This window comes from Podarcis pityusensis (genome assembly GCF_964106645.2).
Source record: "Podarcis pityusensis genome assembly, chromosome: 1".
NCBI lineage: Eukaryota > Metazoa > Chordata > Lepidosauria > Squamata > Lacertidae > Podarcis > Podarcis pityusensis.
In genome coordinates, this window is record NC_138028.1 from 107,014,828 (window position 1) to 107,039,009 (window position 24,182).

At 42.6% G+C, this 24,182-nt stretch overlaps 1 protein-coding gene across 4 annotated transcripts in view; it reads right to left on the reverse strand.

Moving 5' to 3' along the window:
• Positions 1-24,182, reverse strand: part of ACVR1C (activin A receptor type 1C) — a 45,502-nt gene that overhangs the window by 16,486 nt on the left and 4,834 nt on the right. Inside the window, exons 2-3 of one of the 4 annotated variants that reach the window (XM_081007498.1) lie at positions 15,543-15,776; positions 8,619-8,759 (exon numbers count right to left, since the gene is read on the reverse strand). The exons of 1 other annotated variant lie outside the window; for it this stretch is intronic. In XM_081007498.1, the coding sequence (XP_080863624.1) occupies positions 8,619-8,759; positions 15,543-15,776 (375 nt within the window). Of the gene's footprint in view, positions 1-3,406; positions 3,427-8,618; positions 8,760-15,542; positions 15,777-24,182 lie in introns of those variants that run through there. 2 more of the 4 variants (XM_081007499.1, XM_081007501.1) reach the window with 2 other exon arrangements.

The following is a 24,182-nucleotide window of genomic DNA, read 5'->3' on the forward strand; positions in this document are numbered from 1 at the left end:
TTAAATGTACTTTTTTTTTTTGTGACAGCAAGGATTGACATTATATTGAGAAAGTTGAGAATGGAGCTGTCTTGGTTATCAAACTCCATGGTCACATCCATACCATATGTTTAAAGGGCATGGTTTCCCTGAAAAATCTTGAGAACTGTAGTGTGTTAAAGCAGCTTGGAATTGTAGCTGGGGGGGGCAAACTACAGTTTGATACGATATGATACGATACAATATCTTTATTATCATTGTCCCATACAGAACAATGAAATTGAAAATCTACATAAGACATTCAAAAACCCCTAAAAACTCTGAAACCCAATTTTAAAATACAATATACAATAGAGACTCCTTATACTGCTTTTAGAACCAGAATTGCATTTGGGTAGAAACTGTTTCTCAGGCGGCTAGTCCTGGTCTTTATAACCCTTATACCTTCTTCCAGAAGGCAGAAGCTGAAAGAGATCATTTCCGGGGTGCATACTATCCTGTGCTATCTCTGCAGCTTTCTAATGGCACCTGACAGCATAGATTTGATCTAAGGTGGGAAGAGTGCACCCAATTATTCTCTCTGCAGTCTTTACAACCCTGGACAGCATTGTTTTTTCCCTGGCCGTGCAGCTCCCAAATCACACACACAGTATTCTTTGCAGGGGGAGCCACGATTGTTAAAGGGTTATAAATGTTTGATGTGGATTTGACCCAGGTCATTCCAAAGTCTTCACTCCTCATCAACATCAATTCATCAGTGCTTAGACTTCTGCTAAGCACTTTACAAAGAATAAAACAGGTATCTCTTTGTCATGCTTTTCCAAAGTGACTGGAATAATCTGACAAGTCCCAGGAGCCTATGGTGCAACTCCACACACACATATACATACACACCCCACAACCAGTATTATCCCAAGTTCCAGAGGGGTGGTGCTGTGGTGGGGAAGGGCCAGAGCATGTGCTTCTCCCCTCACAGCCTGGAGGTTGTCGTTTTATGCCAGAAGCACAGAAAAGGTCCAATGCTTCCACTGCAAGTGAAGAAATGGGGCCTAGAAGATGTGACACAAAATGGGGGGGGGGGGACAGTTGAAACAAGAGGCAAATGTATAAGAGTCTAGATATGTTCAAAATGGCAACTAATACAAGAGGTCAGTTCTGGTAGTTAATCCTCTGTAAAGTAGGACGCATGTTCACATGGTTAAGTCCTCAAGGAGCCATCCATTCCAAGTCTGCTTTACAGATAAAGAGCCTTAAAGAGGGGGGAGCAAGAGTAGGGAAAGTGTTTCATTTCTACTTAGCTGACAATAATGATTTCTGAATTTGCATTTATGCCTATAGCCTGGCTTATGGAAACGTGTCTCCTCCTTTTTTGGTGATGCCTATTGGGCCAGCCTATTGACACAGAATTGGCTAAGCAGCCTCTCCCTCTTCTTTGGACAGCTACTGTGCAAATAAATTACACCACAGGTTCACAATGCAAGTCTTTTTTAAACCAGATCAGATAACTACATACATGCATCTAGTGAACATTTCCAGGGGGGCAGGGGCGGGGATTCTACTATTTCACAGCAGCATAGAACAATCAGAAGAGTGCTTGCTTCTTTTTTTAAAAAAGCACAACAAATTAAGGCAGAACAAAGGCAGGGATCAAAAGGACCCGGTTAAAATTTGGCTGCAGAATACAGTGTGATGAGGTGACACCTACTGCCCTCAATTTAGCCAATTTCTTTGTTGTGTGCTGCCAAGCACTCAGCTTCTGTAAACAAACCACTCGGTGGGTGGAATGTCATCACTGATAAGCTTATCACCAGAGGTCTGATGGGCATGGGACATGAGCAGAGATCTTCCCAATGACACCTTAGCCCCCTTCACAGGAAGGGGAGTCTGTCCACAAGCTGAAGAGGTAAGGATGCCACACCACTCAACCATGTGTTGAGTGCAGGGGTCTAGGAAAGGGAAATCTACATGCTCCATGTGTGGATGTCAGAGCAGGGCCAGAGAAACTGCATGGCTTGAGGGCAGTGGCACAGTTACACTGCTTCTTCGCCGCCTTTGCATGAAGGGGGCTCCTGTCATGTTTACAATGTGCTTATCACATGCGTCAATGTATTTACACATGGCATTAGTACACCAGATGGGTGCCATGCTGGCATGATCATGCCACATGGGTCAGTGGACACATAGTATGTGTCAACCCGATGTGCCGTGCATGGAATGCTTACCTGGAAAAGCACAATGTGTTTAGAGCTTTGTAAACCAAAAAGTAACACTTTTTTAGCCTGGTTTGGATCATTAGGAAAAGAATTGAAAATCAGAGCGGCCAATATTATAGGTTGCAGCCACACTTGGCATACTGCCTACAGTTCTGTTCACCTCACCTCAAAAAGGATATTCAGAAAAAAGACCCTGGGGTTGAGGCAACTCAATTTTGCGCATGGGTTGTCTGGAATCATGGAGTCATGGAATTGGGGGGGGCCGCAAGAGTCATCTAGTCCAATTCCCTGCAATGCAGGAATCTTTTGCCCAATGTGGGGCTCAAACCCACGACCCTGAAGTTAAGAGTGTCATGCTTTACCAACTGAGCTATCCCAGGAAGGCTTTTGTAGAAAGAGGCAAATAAGGGGTGATACAATATAGGTGTATAAAACAATGCTTAGTTTGGGGAAAGTGGATGGAGAAATTATTTTTTTTCTCCTTCTCACATATCGCTAGAACTTGGGGACAGCCAATGACACGGAATGGTGGGAGATTAAGAACTGACTTAGTTGGTCTCTAAGGTGCTACTGGAAGGAATTTTTTAAAATTTTGTTTTGACAAAAGGAAGCAATTCCTCGTGCACTGCATAGCTTTTTTAAAATGTATTTTTATTAATGATTTTCTTGGTTTACAAAGGTATGTGCAATGTCTGTCTCTAGTTTTTTGTTTGTTTTTCCCCACGCACTGCATAGCTAAACGATGGAATTCGCTTGCACAAGAGCCAGAAATGGCCACCGATTTGACCATCTTTTAAAGAGAATTAGGTAAATTCATGGAATATAAGGCTATCAGTGCTTACTGGTCATGGAAGGTATATTACTCTCCCCACGCCAGTTCCAGAGGCTATGTGACTCTGAAGACCAGTTGCTAGGGAGTGTCAAAAGAGTGCTGTTGTGCTCATATCCTGCTTGCAGGTTAGCCTGGTCTAATTTGAAGGGCTCTGATGTTCTTACTGTGGGAAGCATATTGTTGAACAACTGCTAAACAAAATAGGTCTGTAGTTTGATCCATCAGTGGTGGTATTCATCCATAACTGTGTCTATAGTATCCTCAAATATTGCATCAATGGAGATTACATTTTCACCATGTTAGAAATAATAGCCGTTGCTGCTTCCTTATAGCCCAGGATGTTTACTTGGAAGGAAGGGCCACTTATTTTAATTGGACTTACTTCTGAGTAAACTTGCTTAGGATTTCAGACACCAGTCCCCTGAGAATTTGATCAAGAGATAATGCCTCTGTCTGGAGGTGGGTGGGGCGGAAGAAATCCTGGGAAACAGAACATTCTGTCTATTACACAGAAAATTTATTTTTAACACTACATCGTGATACTCAGTGACAGGTCATCAGAGGCAACAAAAGTCTGATGAGGATAAACTCATGAACTACGCTGGAAATACAATAAAAAAAAGTTAACAGCTCAATAAAGCCAAACTGTGGAATGATCAAAGTCTGGCCAAAACTAAAGGAAAAATTGCACCATCACCATGTTTACAGCTTATGAATTAGGATACATAAAATCTCCTGGTGACTAACTGAGGCCACTAATGGACAACGGTAAACAAAACAGGTCTTCCAGCTCTTATTTCAATACCTACCCAGTTATTTAGGGCTCAAAAACAGAAGCTGTTTATAAATTAACTTGCAACCAGATGAGTGATCCAATATCTGCCTGATGGATTTGAAGTACTGAATGAATCACTGACCATGTTCTGCTAATGAAGACCACTTTTAAGCAATGGAATAGGAAATTTGGTTGCTAAGCAGTTGAAAACAGCCCTTTGAAGGGCAAGGTAAATTAAAAGCAACCAATATATGACATAAAGCAATAGTAATCCAATTTCAATTACTAGCAGAAAAACATATTAGTACACAATAGTGCTTTTAACATGCGCATGTTAAAGCAGACCCCTGGCTTGAAGCACTAACTCCAAAAGTTTAAGTGAATTTACAAGGTAAGCCTGTTTACACAGAAATATCTCAGTGAGACTTGCTCCCTAGCAAGTATGTTTAGGGTTGCAGCCATAGAAGGATATTCTGAAGTTTTACTATAAACCCATTTCTTCACCAAAGCCTGAGATAGCACTTGGAGGCCCTACTGGAGGATTTTAAGGTTTGGGTAAGTATATGTGGGAGAAGATCTTTCAGGTTACCTGGTCCAAGCCTTTTAAGGTTTTAAAGGATAAAAATACTACTTGGCCAACTGCAGCTCTGCAGCTCAGCTGACAAAAACATAGGTGTAATGTGGTTAAACTGCCCAGTACCAGTTTTGCTCTTTGGGGATTAATGCAGTTTCCTGACTGTTTTTAAAGGCAGCCCCATGTACAACACACTGCATTAGTCTAAACAGGAAGTGAGGAAAGCATGGGTAATTGTGGCCAAGCTATTCTCGCCCAGGTAAGGTTGCAGCTGCCATATTAGACAAAGCTGACAAAAGATCCTCATTCATTTACTTACCTGCCTTCATCTTAAGGTCCCAGGGCAATTTACAGAAGACCATATACAGTTATAAAAACAGATAAAGCCGTTACAATGATAAAATAAGCAACCCCATTCCATATGGAATAGTAGAGTAGAAATCCAGTAAAAGAGGTGGGGCCCATGAAACAGAAAACCATAATGGTCAAAGACCAGGTTAAAGGGGTCCACTTTTAGCATATGGCAATTGCTACACAGTGAAGATGCTAGCCACACGCCTGTGGAGAGGGAGCCTGACAGTTTAAGGGCTGCCACAAAATGCCCTCTCCTGAGTCACCAGTCTGATGAGCGAGCAATAAAGCATCATCCACATACTGCCAATGCCTCGGACAAATCTCTGGTTGAGCTATCCCAGTTGCTTCATGCAGATGTTAAAACAGCATGGGAGAAATAACAGAACCCAGCAGAATTCAAAAGCATGACAGTCAAGGGTCGAGCAGTAATCTCCCAGTGCCATCTTTTGGAAACAGTCATTCAGACAGGAATGGAACTGCTGCCAAGCAATGCCTTCCACACCTAACCTATTCAGAAGGATTTCATGGCTGATGGTGTCAAAAGCCATTGAGAAGTCCAGGAGAATCAACAAGGCAGCACTTCCTTACGCCAAGTCAGACAGTTGTCCCATCTAGCTCCTTACTGAAGCTCACTAAATGTGGCTCCCCAGGTTTCAGACAGGGGCCATTGTCAGCACTACCTGGAGATGTCAGGGATTGAACCAGGAACCTTCTGCATGCAAGGCAAATGCTCTACCACTGAGCTATCTATGGACCTTCCCCAACAGGTTCCCTGCCCCTGGTTCAAACAGCATCATTCTTTGGGTATTGTTTGCAACATCATACAGGAGAGGAGGGAAGATGAAGGGGCTACTGGGAGTAATGGGGAGATTTTCCACTAATGCACATTTAAAAGGGGTTGGGCTTTTAAAGAGACACACAGAGCTTCTAACATCAAGAAGAAGAAGAAGAGTTTGGATTTGATATCCCGCCTTTCACTCCCTTTAAGGAGTCTCAAAGCGGCTAACATTCTCCTTTCCCTTCCTCCCCCACAACAGACACTCTGTGAGGTGAGTGAGGCTGAGAGACTTCAGAGAAGTGTGACTAGCCCAAGGTCACCCAGCAGCTGCATGTGGAGGAGCGGAGACGCGAACCCAGTTCCCCAGATTACGAGACTACCGCTGTTAACCACTACACCACACTGGCTATGCATGCTTACTTGGAATGTTTATGAAGTCATAAAGAGCAAAGGAAGCTCCCTTGTACCGAATCAGTCTGCTTTGCTGAGCTAAATTGACCTATGGTCCTTCCAGGTGGCTCAACCCAAGGCAATCATGGACAGAAGCTGAATGTTCCCAGCTTCATGTATGTGGTATCCTGATACTCAATAAGCAAGTTTGGAGCAAATATTTGGTGATGCTACCAGTCTGGGTAATTAAATATTACTTTTATGAAATACTGGCCTGGTTCAGCATACAAAGCAGGTTCCAAGGCTCTCATCAGTGCACAACACACTTGCCTGTTTTTCATGTTCATCAAAACAGAACTTTCAGAGGGGTTGCCTGTGCTTGAGCAAAGGCCACAGCATATCTGAAGTTTATCAGAAGAGGACTCTTTGCTTAGCTTCAGTAACACGTACACACAATCCCTGCCGCTGCAAAACAGTTGACCAGGCAAACTACACGGTTATGGAGCAATTTGGGAGTTGCTCCTGGGCAAACATTCATAAACTAGTTTCACAGGTATCCAAAGGATTTTGAATCCCAGCATTTTCCTCACCGGACAATGGCTGCATTCAGACAGAAAGACAAATCACACTTTGGCATTACATCTGAACACGAGTTAGGTTACAAAACATGGTTTGTGAGGGGGTGGGTAAACCAGGGTGTGAGTTATAAACCATGGGCTTGGACTCAGGTTTTCTGAACTGAACTAATGGAACCTTGTCAATCTGGATCTGGATGAACAGGCTTGTCAGTGACAGGCCCCTCTGTTAACCCTAATCAGAAATGGGGGGTGATGTACGTGGGCTTTAAGGCAAATATTTTAAATAACAAATAAATAAATGGGACCCAGTTTTAATTTAATGTGACCACTTCTCAAGGCATTATCTTCGCTGTAACATACTGAATTAACAGTTATTCTTTCTGCCTAATTAACCTTGGGAATGACAGTTGCATCCAGAAGTGGATGTAAGGATTTTAATATACAGTGGTACCTTGGGTTACATACGCTTCAGGTTACAGACTCCGCTAACCCAGAAATATTACCTCGGGTTAAGAACTTTGCTTCAGGATGAGAACAGAAATCGTGCTCCGGCAGCGCGGCAGCAGCAGGAGGCCCCATTAGCTAAAGTGGTGCTTCAGGTTAAGAACAGTTTCAGGTTAAGAACGGAACTCCAGAACGAATTAAGTTCTTAACCCGAGGTACCACTGTAATTCTCCAAACCACTGCTAAAAAATAAAAAATTCATGAATTACTGTTGCCAGGATCCAGTGTTAATTTCTGGCTTCCCCATAATTATGTATTTGAGCCAATGAACTTATTTTGTACCACACTAGATGCTTAAGTCTCAGCCCCATCCAAATTCAAAGATTCACAACCTGTGCTAACTTTACAGGCATCTGTGTGGCTATTGCATGCGACCAACTTTGGTGTCGGGTGTCTTGAGCTACAGAGGACGGAATCCTCTGCCAGAATCTCTGAGATGCTGGAATTCATAACAGCAACTCAAGGGCATGGTGAACTGTGCTATAGGAACTGGCCTCCACCCAGTCTTCTAGCCTCTTGCATTATTTCAACTGCTCCAAGAAGACAACAGATCTAGCTCTCTAGGTCTCCACAGCTTCGCTCTCTGCTAAGATAGCAAGCAACAAATCAGGCTGCCCATTCTTTACTAAGATCAGACCAATTTAAAACAGATTAGTGCTATAAACCCCCTTCATGGATCACTGCCTTGCCGTGGCGAAGGGGCTTGAATAACTCAGAGAAGCTATGAACTATGCCAAGCAGGGCACACAAGATGAACAGGTCATAGTGGAGAGTTTGGACCAAACACGATCCACCTGGAGGAGGAACCGGCAAGCCACTCCAGTATCCCTGCCAAGAAAACTCCATGGACAAAGACAACAGGCATACAAAAGTTATGACGCTGGAAGATGAGCCCCTCAGGTCGGAAGGCGTCCAACATGCTACTGGGGAATAGTGGAGGACAAGTACAAGTAGTTTCAGAGCTGATGAAGCGGCTGGGCTAAAGCCAAAAGGACGCTCAGTTGCGGATATGCCTGGAAGCGAAAGGAAAGGCCAATGCTGTAAAGAAAAATATTGCATAGGAACCAAAGACAGAAGTGCCTGGTGTGCTTTGGTCCATGGGGTCACGAAGAGTCGGACATGACTAAACAAAAACAAAAAAGTGCTATAAACCAGAGAGGCGGGAAACAGTTTGCTACACATGTGATTATTCTAATCTGATGGGTGGAATCCCGTTTACTTGTATCGGGAAGGTGTTCTATTAGCACAAACATGGCATAAAGAAAGTGCAGCTTCTAATACAAAACTGCAGACCGCAAAATAAATGTATATATAAAAAGATGATCTTGCCTAGGAATGGACATTTCCAGTCATGTGTTATGTGCTAGTTATGTGTTAATCTGCACCAACATTTTAATTTCGTTTTCTTTCAAAACATGTCTTTCTAAATGCATTTTGGCCCCAAATACACATTATTACATGCCTTATGGAATTTACTTTTTTATTATTTAGCCATAAATTGTATCACAAAATCTGAAGACGTGTGAACTCTGAGGGACGAGTGCGTTCTGAACTCCACGTTAAATTGGGAGGTGTGGCTCAAGTCAGAACAGTTCATATCAGAATTTGCAGAGAATGAATTCATCAAGCACCTCTACCTACCTTTGAGTTCAATACTGCAATATACATGCTCCTCACATGACAGTGTTACTGTTTTATGCCACATAGCTTCAAAATCAGAACACCACAGGAAAAAACCTTTACGCAGATTCAGCCATCGATCTTCCCAGTGCATTTTGCTTCCTTTAGGAGTAACAGAAGTATAACCTCAGCATTATAATCCTGCTGTAGTATCGCCAATTTCCAGGAAAGACTAATCTAATATAACAAAGCAACCTGATGTCCTTCAGCTGTTTTGAACTGTAACACGCATCAGTCAGTGTTAAAAAATCATATATATATATATATAATCTGATCACCAAATGGCACCTTAAACCTAGGTTATGGTCACCACAACAGAATGTCTAGGTGCCATTTTTTCCATTGATGGTGGTGATGGTTGTTATTCACTTCATTTCTATACTGCTTTATATTTTAAAGAACAAATCTCAAAGCGGTTTACAAAACATTAAAACATCAAAATAAAGCAATCCAGAATAAAACTAATTCAAACTTCAAAGAAAATATTTCAGATCCTTCTTGAAGTGACATTTTGCTTTCCCCAGTCACCAACCAGGGATCCAGAGATCTCCATGTGGTCACAACTGGACCACAATTTTGAACACTGATCAGTCCCAGCTATGACTAGTGGGAGTTATAGTCCAAAACATCTGGAAGGCCCTAGGTTGGTGAAGGCTGTAATAACAGTGGGACTCACTTCATGTCATCAAGCATATTTAGATGGAGAATGACAGAAGGTAGGCTTGCACTCAGCTCTTCCCCATCTCTTTCTGTGTCTCTCTCAGTAAAGGAAGATGCCTTATACCAGTGGTTCTCAACCTGTGAGTTCCCAAATGTTGTTGGACTACAACTCTCATCATCCCTGAGCTCTGGCCTTGGTAGCTAGGGGAGATGGGAGTTGTAGTCCAACAACATCTGGGCACCCACAGGTTGAGAAAGGCTGCCTTATACTATGTCAGACCCCTGGCCCATCCAGTCCGATATTATTTGGATGGCTGCAGCTTTCAAAGGAATAAGTCTTTCTTCTTAGCCTGCTCCCTTTTTTGTTTTAGCTGGAGAAGCCAGGGATTGATTATTGGCCTCTAACCAGTCAAAGCACGCACACACTGCCGCTGTGCAATATCCCCTCCATGCTTTAAGAAGCATCAAAAGGAAAGGTTAGCATCATCAGCATCTCCAGTCTCCCACACTGACCAGGTAAATCCTCCGCAATGCAAAGAAAGCTTAAAGCAGATCCTTTATGGAACAGCACAGCAGGCAAATGGCTTTGGTGAAAACTGCTTGCTTGCAAGCAAATAGCGCCAGTCACACAAAACTATTATCATGTTTTATCTCTAAAGGCAAGGAAAAACACACACTTCACAGTTTTCTATCAGCTTAAAACATAGCATAGCTTAGAAACCCAACACCACCCCATCACACAAAAAGGCTCTCAAATGGAATCACCTCGTCTCAACTGCGAATGTTGGTTTCATTGGAAACAATTCCTCTCCCTACTGATGTTATGAATTCAGCCTTTCGAAAAATCTCTTACAGCTGCTGTGCAGCATTGCTTTATATTAATGCTATTTTCCAGAGCCTGGTGGCATAGGAACATTAACCATCCTGTGGGTCTTTCCTCAGAAGCAAACCCCATTGAGCTTAATGGGACTTACTGTTAAGATAATCCTATACCTGATTCCATTGAGTTCAGCACGGCTGACTTCCGTGTAAACTGTGAGAGAAGAGACAGAGAAGGATCCCTTTCTGGATCTCAATACCTTCTTAACGTAGCTTGTAGATAACGTACTGAAGCCACAGAGAGCTATTTATTCTGCAACATATGTAGAAGTAAAAGAAGCAGACTACACTTTGTGCTAACAGTTTGCCTTGACAGACCACTATAAGAGACGGGAGAACTGTAATGAACAACACTGAAAGGTGTTGAGCTGCCACACATTATTTAGGCATATAAATACATCTGTTTTTGATGTAATCTGTTCCAATACATCTATTTTTAGTGCAGTTTTCAATCTCACTTCTTCACATTTTTTCATACCTTTTGGGGCTGCTGGGGTGCTTTATTTTATTTTTATCAGATTTTTTTAAAAAAAATTGTTATTATCATCCTAGCAGAAGCGTGCAAGCAGCAGAACACCAGAGGTAATGGGGCAGCTCATGGGCCAGGAGTTCCCAATTGGTCTTGCCAATTCAGCGATTTATCCCAAAATGGTTTATTCTTAATAGGAAGCTGGAGTCACACGCCCCCGCTCTTCAAACACATTTAGTTCTCCTGGTTCCAATTGTACTTGCTTCCAGAACTGCATACCAGTTCAGGTTGGGATATGCCACCATCACCTGCTGGAGGACCTGCATGATTATGGGAGTTGTAGTCCAGTATGAAGGGAACTGTATTGCAGCAACATCTCAAGGGCACCACATTGACTATCCCTGACTTAGGGGTGAGCGGCATCTATATGCTCTGTAATATACAAGTGTTACTACCTATCTCTCTAAAAAGTGGTCTAAAAAGGCTCTAAAAAGTCTTGGCTTCGGAAACCACTTATTTCACAGCTCAACATAACACAGGGGTCAAATGTCAGAGTGGAAGCATCAGAAGCTAATAATTAAGGCTGCCCCCCAACCCCCGGTCGATGAACATGAAATATTCATATGGCAATATTCAGTGCTGTTTTTTCTAGAAAAAGAGGCGCCGGAACTCTCCATGAATGCCTCCCTTGTTCTCTTATAATGGCAATGGTGCCCACCTGAGAGGTGCCGGAACTGAGTTCCGGCTGAACAAAAGACCTGGCGAGAGTCAGCATTGGTCATACTAAGGTTGCATCCACTGAATTCACACCCAGAGTGTGACTTAATCGTACTTCACTCACAGTGGAGAATAACCATTACCACACACCTTGGGGCTTGGACACTGAACCATGGCTGATGCATCACCCTTCATTTTTGGTCAGTTAAATTAAATAAAATATGGTGTGATCATAGCCGATCCAGAAGCTGAACTTGGAACCCATTTAAGCTGAACCCATGTTTAAGGACAGATGTCCTATATTCCGTGGTAACTAATATCACAACAGAAGTACTCTGTAATACATGCACACAAACACACCCATACTCTATGTCCCATATACCGTATTTTTCGCTCTATAGGACGCACTTTTTCCCCTCCAAAAACTAAGGGGAAATGTGTGTGCGTCCTATGGAGCGAATGCAGGCTCCGTGGCTTCAGCGATAGCAACATGAAGCCTCTGAAGCGCAGCGGGAGCGCTCCCTCCGCACTCCGGAGGTTTTGTGTTGCTTTTGCTGAAGCCTGGAGCGCAGGCTTCAGGGATAGCCGATCTCCAGGCTTCAGGGATAGCCGCCTGAAAGCCTTCGGAGTGCAACGCGAGTTCCCGCTGCACTCCGCAGGCTTTGGGTTCCTGTTGCTGAAGCCGTGAGAGCAAGACTCTCCTGGCTTCAGCAGAGAGGGAGAGCTGCACAGCGCCCCTTCAGCCAAGCGGGAGGAGAAATGGAAGGGGCTCCGTTTCTCCTGCCGCTTCGCTGAAGGGGCGCTGAGCAGAGAGGGGGAGAATTTTTTTTTCTTGTTCTCCCCCTCTAAAACAAGGTGCATCCTATGGTCCGGTGCGTGCTATAGAGCGAAAAATATGGTATTTGAATTGTTCACCAGTTTCATGTTGCTAGTCTCCCCCTGCTGGTTGGAATGTGAAACATCAGGCTGAATGACAGGCTAACCAACTCCGCCTTTTTTTTTCTGAGGCAGCCATGGCCCAGAGGGTTGCCCCACACTCCAGTGTCTCAGTCATAATCTCATGGCCACAATGAAGTCCAGCCACCCAAAGGCAGGGCAGCCCTCCAATTTCTATGCATCTTAATTCACCCTACCATGAGGCAACACAAGATTCTACACAGAATTCCAGGCAGACCACAAACCACCTTGTTACTACCGAAAGGAAAAAGGAAACCCTCTCCTGTGACAAAGCAACAGTTAAAGCTGAAGCAAGAAATCAACAATAATTAAACATTAACAGCAAAATAAACACAGTATGAAAATGAAACACCCAGAGATGTCCTATCAAATGTGCCTCTGCACAATCGCACTTCAAAGCTGCCCTCAGCAACGGTTCTTTGGAAGCCAATTGCGTTTTGGAGCAAGGAGCACTTCTTCATATAAAATCCCTCTGTGTTCAAGGCAGTAGGCAGAGAGCTATCGTAACCCCCACCCCAATTTGCAAAGGGGGTAGGATTCGGCAGAGATCACAGAACTGTAGAGTTGGAAGGGACCACGAGGCGCATCTAGTCCAACTCCCTGCAATGCAGGAATCTTTTGCCAAAGTGGGGCTCGATCCTGAGATTAAGAGTCTCATGCTGTACTGACAGAGCTATCTTAGCCAGCACACGACTCCAAAGGTCCCCAACCTCTGCATATATATATATATATATATATGTGTGTGTGTGTGTGTGTGTATTCCTTGTGTTTACTGAGATTTTATATTAACTGTATGCTGCTTAGATGCTTTAGATGAGTCAGTAGTATATGATTACTTTTATAGATAGACAGCTAAATAAATAAATAAAACCCCGACTGTTGCATTAGCAGTGGCAGAACCCTAGTGCTTTATTTTTATGACTATGAATCAGGCTTTCCAAAGTTGGAGGCAGCCTCCCATATGACTCCCATCATCCCTGACCGTTGGGCCATATTGGCTTGGGGTGATGGGAGGTAGAAATCAACCATACCTGTAAGGGCCACACCTTGGGGAAGGTTGATGTAAACGCTAGTACAGTGGTACCTCTGGTTACGTGCTTAATTCGTTCCGGAGGTCCGTTCTTAACCTGAAACTGTTCTTAACCTGAAGCACCACTTTAGCTAATGGGGCCTCCTGCTGCCGCTGCGTCGCAGCTGCACGATTTCTGTTCTCATTCTGAAGCAAAGTTCTTAACCCGAGGTACTATTTCTGGGTTAGCGGAGTCTGTAACCTGAAGCGTATATAACCCGAGGTACCACTGTATTTAAACTTTTTAAAGGTGTACTGTAAGTAATCTGTGAGGGCATTCTGCAATTTCCTGATCGGTCTTGAGACAATGAGGGGAATGAGCTGAAGCCTGGTGGAAGCAACTCCTTCGTCAGCCTGCCAGGGCAGCTGAAGAGTCTATAACTCGGACAAAGCCACAGCCATATGTCTTTTCTCCTGATGCCAGTTCATTGCTGAAGGACAAATTCTTGCATTGTAGGATTCTACCTAAACTGGCACATACCTCATGTACATCTCAACTGAGGGCTTCTTTTCTCCCTTCTTTGTTTGGCCTTCTTGCAAGTGGCATGTGTCCCACTTTAAATAAGATAGTCCTCTTATTTGAAGGACTGATCACAGAATCATTGCAGAGCTGGAAGGGACCAAAAGGGTCATCTAGCCCGACTCCCTGCAATGCCGTTCATAAGAACCAAAAGTTGGGTCAAGGCAAGGTCAAGAAAAGAGGAAGCTAAGCAACACCCAGATACAGTGGTACCTTGGGTTACATACACTTCAGGTTACATACGCTTCAGGTTACAGACTCCGCTAACCCAGAAATAGTACCTCGGGTTAAGAACTTTGCTTCAGGATGAGAACAGAAATCGCGCAGCGGCGGTGCAGCGGCAGCAGGAGGCCCCATTAGCTAAAGTGGTACCTCAGGTTAAGAACAGTTTCAGGTTAAGAATGGACCTCCAGAACAAATTAAGTACTTAACCAGAGGTACCACTGTATAGGATCGCAGTTTGAAGGCTGCGTGGGAATATGAGGCTGATGTATACATAGAACAAAAACCAGAAATATAGCAAACAAAAGGGAAACTCTGCAGTGCTTAGAATGATGCTACTACGCATGAAATTCAAAATACATAGCCTCCAAGGACTAGTTAAAATAAACTGTGGGTATATCCACTGCTTTTCTAAAAAAAATTGTTTGTCCCCTCACCGCCACAGCAATTTTCCTTTAATACTTCATTCACTATCTTGGTGCCTAAAAGAGAGTCTCTCTCTCTCTCTCTCTCTCTCTCTCACACACACACACACACACACACACACACACACGAATGGCTGAAAAAGGTCAAAGTCAAGTTTTAAGTTAAATAATCTTTATAGCTGCGGCACTTTATTATAATCATTTATAGAAATGGCTGCTGTGCTACATTAATTCTCTAAAGTGCTACTAAAGTTCACAGATTTGCCTAGAGGGATGTGAATGGGCGGAGGGCACAAAAAACTCACAAGAAGTGGGGCTAAAGAGCTAGAATTACTGCAGTACAACTAATCCAGAAAGTGGCAGCTAGACTAGTGACTGGGAGCGCGGCTGACAGGACCATATAACACCGGTCCTAACAGATCTGCACTGGCTCCCAATGTTTCTGAGCATAATTCAAAGTGTTGGTGCTGACCTTTAAAGCCCTAAATGGCCTCAGCCCAGTATACCTGAAGAAGCGTCTCCACTCTCATTGTTCAGTCCACACGCTGAGGGCTCTGGAAGAGGGAATATTACCAGGTGCTACTTTCAAGCTGAAATTCCTTGTTTTGCACAACTATTAAAGGTGTGGGAGCTCTGCTGCCTATTACATCTGGCCACCCTTTTATCAAGGCAAGAACAAAAATCCAAAATCTTGCCTTGAACAATTGACAGGAATTTCCAGGAAAGAAAAGAAGAAAAAAAGTTGCACTTCTAATCATTTATTTGGCAGGTTTCAAATTTGTACTAACAGATTTCGCGAAATAGTGTTTTAACAAACAAAAAACCCCACAATTTGTTTTTACTCTAACACACTGCTCAACCCTATGCACACTGACTAGGAAGCAAGTCTCACTGGGTTCAATGGTAAGCACTCCCAGCTAAGCATAGGATAGTAGCAGATTTCTTTACCCTAACAAGCATAGCTTACCTGTGGGCAGGTGAATGGTGATGTTGTTGCAGAAATCTGTATAGCAGCATTCTGTCTTGGTTATGTTCTTAGAACTGTGGCAGAAGATTTGTGCTTTCAGTTGTGGTAGGGAGACACACGCCTTTATTACTTCTTGTCTACCGTTTTTTGTTAGCATGACAGATGCCCAGCATGCGCCCTCAGTTTCACAGGTGAAGTTTGTTTTTTCACACAACTGGCACACGCATGTTAGACCTGAAAAGATAATTAATCATTGGGTGAACACCACCAAGTAAAACCAAGTTTGTGCTGGTTGAGTTGCACATGGAGAGGAGATAAAAGTTTCGTATTCTAACCAGAAGCTTTTTGTTAGAGATTGTAGGACAAGACCTGCCAAGAAAAACAAAGAACTTATTTATGTATGCTACAACAGCGGCAAGAGTCTTGATAGCACAAGGATGGAAGAATGAGGAAATCCCAACGAAAGAACAGTGGCAAGAAAAATTGATGAGCTATGCAGAACTGGCCAAATTGACATACAAACTGCGGGACAAGGACAACTGTGACTTTAAGGAAGAATGGGAGCTTTTCACAAATTATCTAAAAAGACAACAAAATGAACTGGACTCCTTGGCAGGTTTTGAATAAACATACACAAATTTATTGGTTTATAACACGATAGATAGATAATTAAGGATATATACAATTTTATAACATGCAGAGAATAATATGTGCAGAGAAATCAGAGAGAGGAGGTGAGGGAAGTCCTAGGTGGGAGGGGGGAGGGAGGGATGGAAGGGGGGAAGGGGGAAAACGATGTCTGTGATTATACGGTTTGACAATTTGTTATGTTGAAATTGCTCAATAAATTTTTTTTTTAAAGTTTAGTATTCTTTAAAAAATTGAAAAGTTCACGATCTTGATGAAAATCAGTTTTTGAGCTTTACTCAAAATTCTAAATGGTGTATCTTTATTCAAACACTGGCTTACTTCCATTTTAAGACTCTTAAATGTGAACCCCATGCTACTTGCTCTGTGGTCCCAGTATGTGGTATGCATTGAAACACTTTGGGCTGGTTGAATTTAAAACAAATATAGAAGGTTGCATTCAGACAGCACTTTATTCCATTTTTCTGATGTTTCCTTACCTGATCATTTCCATGTTTTGCGTGATCTTTCACATGACATAAAAGCCATTTCTTAAACACTAGCAGAAATGAGTAGAAGTTTAGTGCTCATTTCCCTGTTATTTGCTTACAGAAATAAATATGTATTTGCAACTTGGTTACACCAGAAAATTACAGGGCTTTTGCCCTGTAATGTCTTGTGATGGGGCTGAGAGTGGTATTCTGGCACGTGGTTCTTTCTCACCATTTAGTGTGACATGGGAGTGTAACGATCAAAAAGCCACAGTCCTGTAATGCAACAGGTAACGTTGTCTAAAAGCAACATTAGAACCTGTGATGGAAGCACTAGCATTGTAATCAGGCAAACTATTGCAACCATCTCCACGTCACAATGCACTCCAAGTTTATTGATTGCCTTACCATGGTTGTGCAGTCAGTTGCAGACTAAAGGATCATGCACTCCCACCCCTTCCTTTCTGGGGCACAAACTCTCCCAGATAGGCCTAACATAGTTAATCACTGAATCAGCAGTAATGTTCCCCATAGTTCGGGGAAAGTACCCACTTAATCACAGACTTTAAAACCAGCCTAGTTTTTGTGCCGGTGGTTTTTTCCATGCATGAACTGTGTGCACTGCATTGTTTGCTGAGCCCTGACTTTTGAATTTAGACTCCACAGAAGTATTAGTAACTAAGCAGATTTATTGACAAACTCTACACAGCTCCCCAGAAGGGTTCTTAACACAGCCCCATTGCAGCAGGATTTTTCCAAGCCAGTTGGGAGAGGGATATCTGTGTTGCCCTTAAGGGAACAGTGTAAAGCCAGTTCACTATATTCCAGGGATGGGCAACCTCTGGCTTTCCAGATGTTGCTGGCCTCTCGCCATCACTTGATCATTGGTCATGTGGGCTGAAGCTGACGAGAGTTGGAGTCCAACAACATCTGAAAGGGCAGAGGCTGCATCAGAGTACAATGCACGGATGTTATTAAGCAGCTGCCGGACTATCATACATGACTGGTGAGTTGCATTCCTCATGGTGGGTCACAGATTGTACAGTCCTAGTCTAAAGCTGTTGAGGAGGATTGGCTTTCTTCAAAGCAGTTCAGACGGTGTCCCTTTAAAAAAGGAAAGGAAAACCTATACCCGCATCATCCCAATACTATATTATTTTGCTTTCGGGCATCACTAAATTGACCCTACAAAGAGATGCTCTGTGCCAGCTTTACATCATGGGAAAGATATGCCTGGCTCATAAATTGAGGGTAACAGTATATTCCAGTGTAAGCAGGCAATCCTGTTTTTATTATTATTATTATTATTCTGTGATTCCTCACAAATAATTGCCCTCAACCTCTCTAATTTACTGAATGGTCCCTACCCAGACAAACATAACATCAGTGCCAATAAACCTCATGGTGCAAAAAGTTTTTCAGCATCTGTACCAAATACTTTATTCTTAGAATTAGAGTATTTTTGCATTATGCATCAAGCCAATACTTGAGTTATGATGCAGAACATGCCTTTTAAATCTAGTTAAATACAAACACAAACACGCTTGCTTGATGACTGCAGTTACACCTGCTGAGAATTGAATCTGTTTTCCATCAGTACAGTTCTAATAGTCCTTTGGGGAAAGGATGTGTGTGTGTGTGTGTGTGTGCGCGCGCAGCTTGTTTAACTGGGTCCTTTCAAGTTAAATTGAGGTATATTTTCAAAATTGCATTTTGCTCTGTGTGCGCTCTATATTTAAACCAAATCCTGTCTTCCTAAAAGCATATAATTTTCCATAGCCTTTTAAAGTTATTCAGTGTATTTTAGTGACTATTTGCCACTAAATATTTGCCTGAATAAAACTGCCATTCATGAATTTGTTAGCTGTAATGAACAAATAAAATTACTCAGACCTTTTTGTTGTCAAGGTGAAGACAGAAAAGGAAAATGCTTATTTTGTATGGAACACAAATGGGGGTCTATAACAAGCTGTTGTTATGTGGAGTGCTTAAGGATTCTTGCTAGCCAGCCATGCCCTTTCACAGGTACTGCACTGACCCTTCTCTCACCTCAACTCTCGAATTATGCAACCACCCACTGACGATGCTCAGTCATTAATGGCAAGTTCCTCTCTTCAGCACCCCCTCCCCCCAAAAGATGTTTCATACTTCAGCAAACTTTACTGTCCTTCTCTTTCACCCGCCCTTCATCCATACATGCTGTAGAAGTGGGAACCCAGACAATCTAGCAAATGCATGTAGGGCAGGGCAGGTCCTGCTATCATGTTCCTGTTCTTCCCTATGCACATTCACTAAAACATTCCTGCCCCCATCCCATTTTGGAACATCCGTTTTAAAAACATTCTGTGGACAAGACTTACTGGGAACAATTGCTGAGATCGCTAGGCTGTTTTGGCTTCTTAGAATAAAGAGTTAACTTCACCGACACAGTATTTTTATTATTATTGCTGACCTGCACCTGATTCCGGCTCCTGGCAGGTGAGCACACCTTCCTGTCACCTGTGCGACATGGTTGACAAGACACATAAGCAATTTGAAAACCAAATTTGGTTGTCAGTCTTGTCCTTTATCCCATTCTCCCATCGGGCTATCCAGCTTTTCTTTCATAAGCACCAAGCATACTTTCATTCAAACATTCTTCCATCACCTTTGTGGAGTGGGGGATAGTGGTGGTTCAAGATGCAAAACTGCTCTGGAGACTGACCGGGGATTGGAAGAAGCTGTGTGTGTACACAACCTCACACCTAGGTAGAACAGTTTTCAACAGAGCCTATCCGAATGACCATCCACTTTGCAATCCAGCATTATCAGTTACACAGATGAGCTGTGTATGCCTCTGCCTGAAAAGGCTAGACTATTGCTTATGAAAGTCACCAATGTGCCTTTTAATCTTTAAACTAAAAATGTGGTCTTAAATAAGAAGACATTTGCTAGTTTTTGCCCAGAAGGTCTACAGATAAGCTTAATGGATTTTGAAAGGACATCTCATAGTAACTCGGCTCGTGTCATATGCTTGTTTGCCGCATTTTTCTATACCATGATTTATTGGTTGGCAAAAGCACTTCTATTTTAGTCTCATCTCTCTCTCCATAAAACAACAATATTTTTCACATGCAAAATGACTCATGCCTATTCCCATATCATTTGCCATTCAACTAATCTCCTCTCCTCCAACATATGAGACTGAAATAGCTATTCATATTTTTCTATTCTGGCACCCAAAAGCCAGTTAGATTGCAAAACATTACTGAACAGGTTACTGTGATCTTCCATTCATTAAACTGATTCTGGGACTTCCGGGTTGGCGCCATCGCCGAATGGCGGACTCCCTCCGAGCTCCGGAGGGAGCCTGCTCGGCAGGGGCTGGGTCCTACCGCACCGGCGATGCGGGGACCCTTAAAAACCACGGCCACGAGGGCCGTGGACATGGAGACTCGGCTGGCACCGTCAGCGCCCTCCCGACTCGTGAAGGAGCCTTTTTAAAGGCTACGGATCGGGTGCCGGGGAGAAGCGTGGTGCTTTGAGTCCTCTGCTATCCCTGCCGAGCGCAGCCGCATGCCATCCGGCGGAGAGCGCTGACTTCTTCCATTGAAAATTCGGACTTTTTAACAACAACCCGTGAGTAATTTGGAAACTGGGTTTAAAAGGAGGAAAAAAAAAGAATTTCCTTTCGATTTGGACACGAGCGGGGGGGGATCCAAAAAGGAAGTCAGTCCCCCCCCCTATTGTAAACCTTCTAAGACAAGGACGGGGAAACCAAGGTCCAAAAAGATTTGTATTGCTGATAAAAACTAAGAATTCCACGATGGGAAATTATAAGAACTGTGCTGGAGGACGAATTGAGGGAGAAGAAACGTAACCCCCCCCCCTGGGAACCGGGGTGATTGAAGAGAGAGCCTGGTGAAAAGAGTCGGAGATTTTGACAGCTGTCAAAGTAGCTGTCAAAGTCGGAAAGCAGAGAGGATTTTATTATGAGAACTTTGCTGGCTAAATTTGTTACAATTTGCTACAACTTTTTAAAACTTGGATACAAAATGGCGAAAACATGGATAACAATCGGACTTTTGGACTAGAGAAAACAAAGTTACAACAATCCCCCTAGAGGAGTTTCGGGACATTACAAAGATGGTCGTAAGTGGAAAAATACCATTGGAATTTTATAGAACTGGTTATCTTCTGGGAAAGCTGCAAAACGGAAATAATATTTTGTCTACAGGGTGTACAGCTAAAGGAGACAATAGAATTTTCTATTGAAGAAAGGAAGGGACTGAACGCAAGTTTTTGTTCCTGAATAACAATAATCCCTGCAGACTTACTAAGCTTCTGAATTAGAACGTTTCAGCAGCGGAACAAGAGGAAACTGGACTACAATTTGGAAAGAACAATGGGGGGAGCTTTATTAAAGATCTGAAGCTAAGTGTTTTAAAAAATAATTATGAAAGGAAAAAAACAAAAACAAAAAAAAAACCAGCAAGGAGTTGGGGGAAAATAGGCGATTTATGGATTGTAAGAATTCCAGGCGGATAACATGGTTTGGTGGTCAGGGGGAAATTAAACCGGGGACAGAGGGGGAGAACTAAAATCCAAAGGCTTGTCAATTTCTTTTTTTGAACTGGTTTTGTTTCATCTATTATATCTTTTATTTCTTATTTCTGATATTTCTATTCTGTGGGGTGTCTTTATTATTAAAAAAAAAGGGAAATTGTGGAATAAAAATGGGGTGGGCCCTGGGAAAGAAATTTTTGGCTTTTTATTAAGGGTATTGATGAGGAGTGTAGAAATTTTAAATTCGAACAATGGTCTAAACAAATTAAGTTTTTAATCAGAATTGAGAGCTTGTGGAGCCAACAATATGAAACAGGAATATGATAGGGGTGGGGGAAGGGGGGAGTCCCAGAAAGTGGATATATGAAAATAAGGTTCTGAATGTATTTTAACTTTTTACTTTCTGTATTTTTGAAAATTTTAATAAACATTATTTAAAAAAAAAAAAAAAAAATAAACTGATTCTGAAAGCTCCTTGTTTATTATATATTGGGCAGAACAGTGTGTACAAGCCTGATTTCTATGGGGTCCAAACACCTATAGAATAGTGGATGCATTGTTAGGGTAAGAGCCCGAGGGAACTGTGAGGTTACTTTGGTAAATGAAGTGCATTTAAAGACTCTCATGGCTTAATAATAACATAAAAAGCATTATTGCAGATGCAGCTGGATCCTGTTAGGTGCATCCATTGATTGCACATTTGTATCCAAAACTGAAAGAGAAAAACATTTTGCTTTACCATCCGCATCTGATCTAAAGCAAAGAAAATATATTAACCAGAATTGGGCAGACGTGATTGTAGGCATGTTGATCCTACCAACTTAAAAGACTGGGCAGGTCAAGTGACACTCTTGCAGTTGTTTTAAACTTCTTCAAGACTTTGGCCCTCCTGAGGCATGAGCATATACTGCAAACATTAAAGCAGATGGCTAGCAAAGTGTTCTGGTCTGGAAACAAAGGAGGTGAGACTATGTTAATCTAATCATGTTTATTCTGGCATGTGCCTCATATAGCTTCAAACCCTTGGACTTTTTTTATTTTTCTTGCTTTACCAAAGTCAACTCAAGGGTCATATTAAACAGCAATAAATACAGGGCAGTGCTCTGTTTTGCTCTTTCCTCTCTTCAACCTTTCCTAGGCAATTTTCCCCACATCGAGACTGTCTCTCAGATACGTGCAGTGTAGTGCATCAAAGGCCTGCTTTGTCATCAGTGATCTTACTTTCCACGTCATCTTTTTTCTTTATATTCTGAATTACACATGGCTGAACATGTAAGGAATCTGGATTTGCCACTGAATTTACCCTCAACAAGGGGTCAAGGCTTTGATGAAGATACAATACAATATGTGGTAACTTCAAAACATCTGCATGTCATATTCACAGCTTATATTTTTAAAACATCATAGAAGTACTATCTTTAAAATAAACACCACCCAGTAATGAGTGAAGTCGTCCATAGAGGCACATTATTACCAAAAGCAGCATATTCTGGCATCCAATTATGTCCAGGTATGTATTCCCTTCTGCACTAATGGGAGGTGAGGAGAACACAAAAAGTTGTCAACATAAATGGCAATAAATGGAGTGGGTGAAAAGAACCAAATTATGCCAGTGCTTCTCCATCTTCACTGGCTGCCAGTCTGTTTGCAGGACCAATTCAAATTCTAAGGACCACTACTTCCCATATAGGCACCTTCCCCATTTACACGCATTCTATTTGCGAGTGACCACACACAGGTCTGGTGCTGGGTACCTGGAAATGGGGAGCACTTGGTCAACCAACCCCACTGTCCCTGCAACTCACATGAGCCAGAAAGGTAGTGGAACTGGCATAGCTGACAGGTGGGGAAGCCTCTTCTCCAGGTGTCAGCTGGGCTGGTCAACCAAGCCTCACTGTGCCCCCAGCTCATAAGGAGATGCTCCCCAGAGCCCAAAGAGGTCCTTTGGGTGGGTCTCCTCCCTAGCCATGCTCCTCATTTACAGGCCCTGGACCGTAACTCCCCCATAAGTGGAAAGTCACCTGTATATCCCTATTGCAGTAGTAGCCAACCATCAGAGATGCAGGGTGCTGTATCCAAAATTCCTGGAGAGCACCATGTTGGCTATCACTGATGTACCTGGATCTGGAGGTCATCTTCAGAGGCTCTTCTTCAGGTGCCTCTGCCAAATAAGGTGTGACAGGCAGCTACAGGAGAAAGGGCTTTTTCATTGGTAGTGCCCTGGTTTATGGGATGTCCAAGCCAAAAGAATGGCTTGTAAATGGGTTTGTTTACAGTCCAGAGAACATTAAATTATTAATGAGCCGTGCAACTTACACCAGTTTTATTCCCAGAAATCCCATGGAATTTGTATCTCCCAGTATATACTAAACTTGCAATTTATGTGAGGGTTATATTCCAGGGAAGGCGCCTAAAGGCAAAATCATGTATAATCAAAACCCATTGGATTAAATGGCAGGTGGGATTGCCCAAGCTATGTTTCCCAGAACATTGCTCCCTTTCTTCCCCTTGAAAATAAACTACTTTTTTTGTCACGTGCACAAAGCTGAAGCATGCAAGTTAAATGCACGTAAATAGTGGGCTTACTGTAGATTGGTAATATTTGGACTGTATACTTTTATTCTTCTGTCATGAATGCTACATGGTAGAAGTGCCATGTTCACTGATGTTGCTCATCACACCATCAAAATAAATGCTGATGTGCCAGTTACCATATTCCCAGTTATGTAAATATACAAAATTTTAAGACACAAGAACCAAGAGTTATTCAGAAAGTAAGTTTGAAGCCCCTGTATTTGCACTCAACAATAAAAGTCAATGGACTCGTATTTTCTCGTACGACGCCTCCGTATCATAACAACTTGGACTGAACCCATCCTACCTAATAGCTTTTGACGGGTTATTCCGTTTAAAACCTAATTGACCTAGTTCTTGAATGTATACATTGATTATAATTAAATGCACTAAGCTCCTCAAT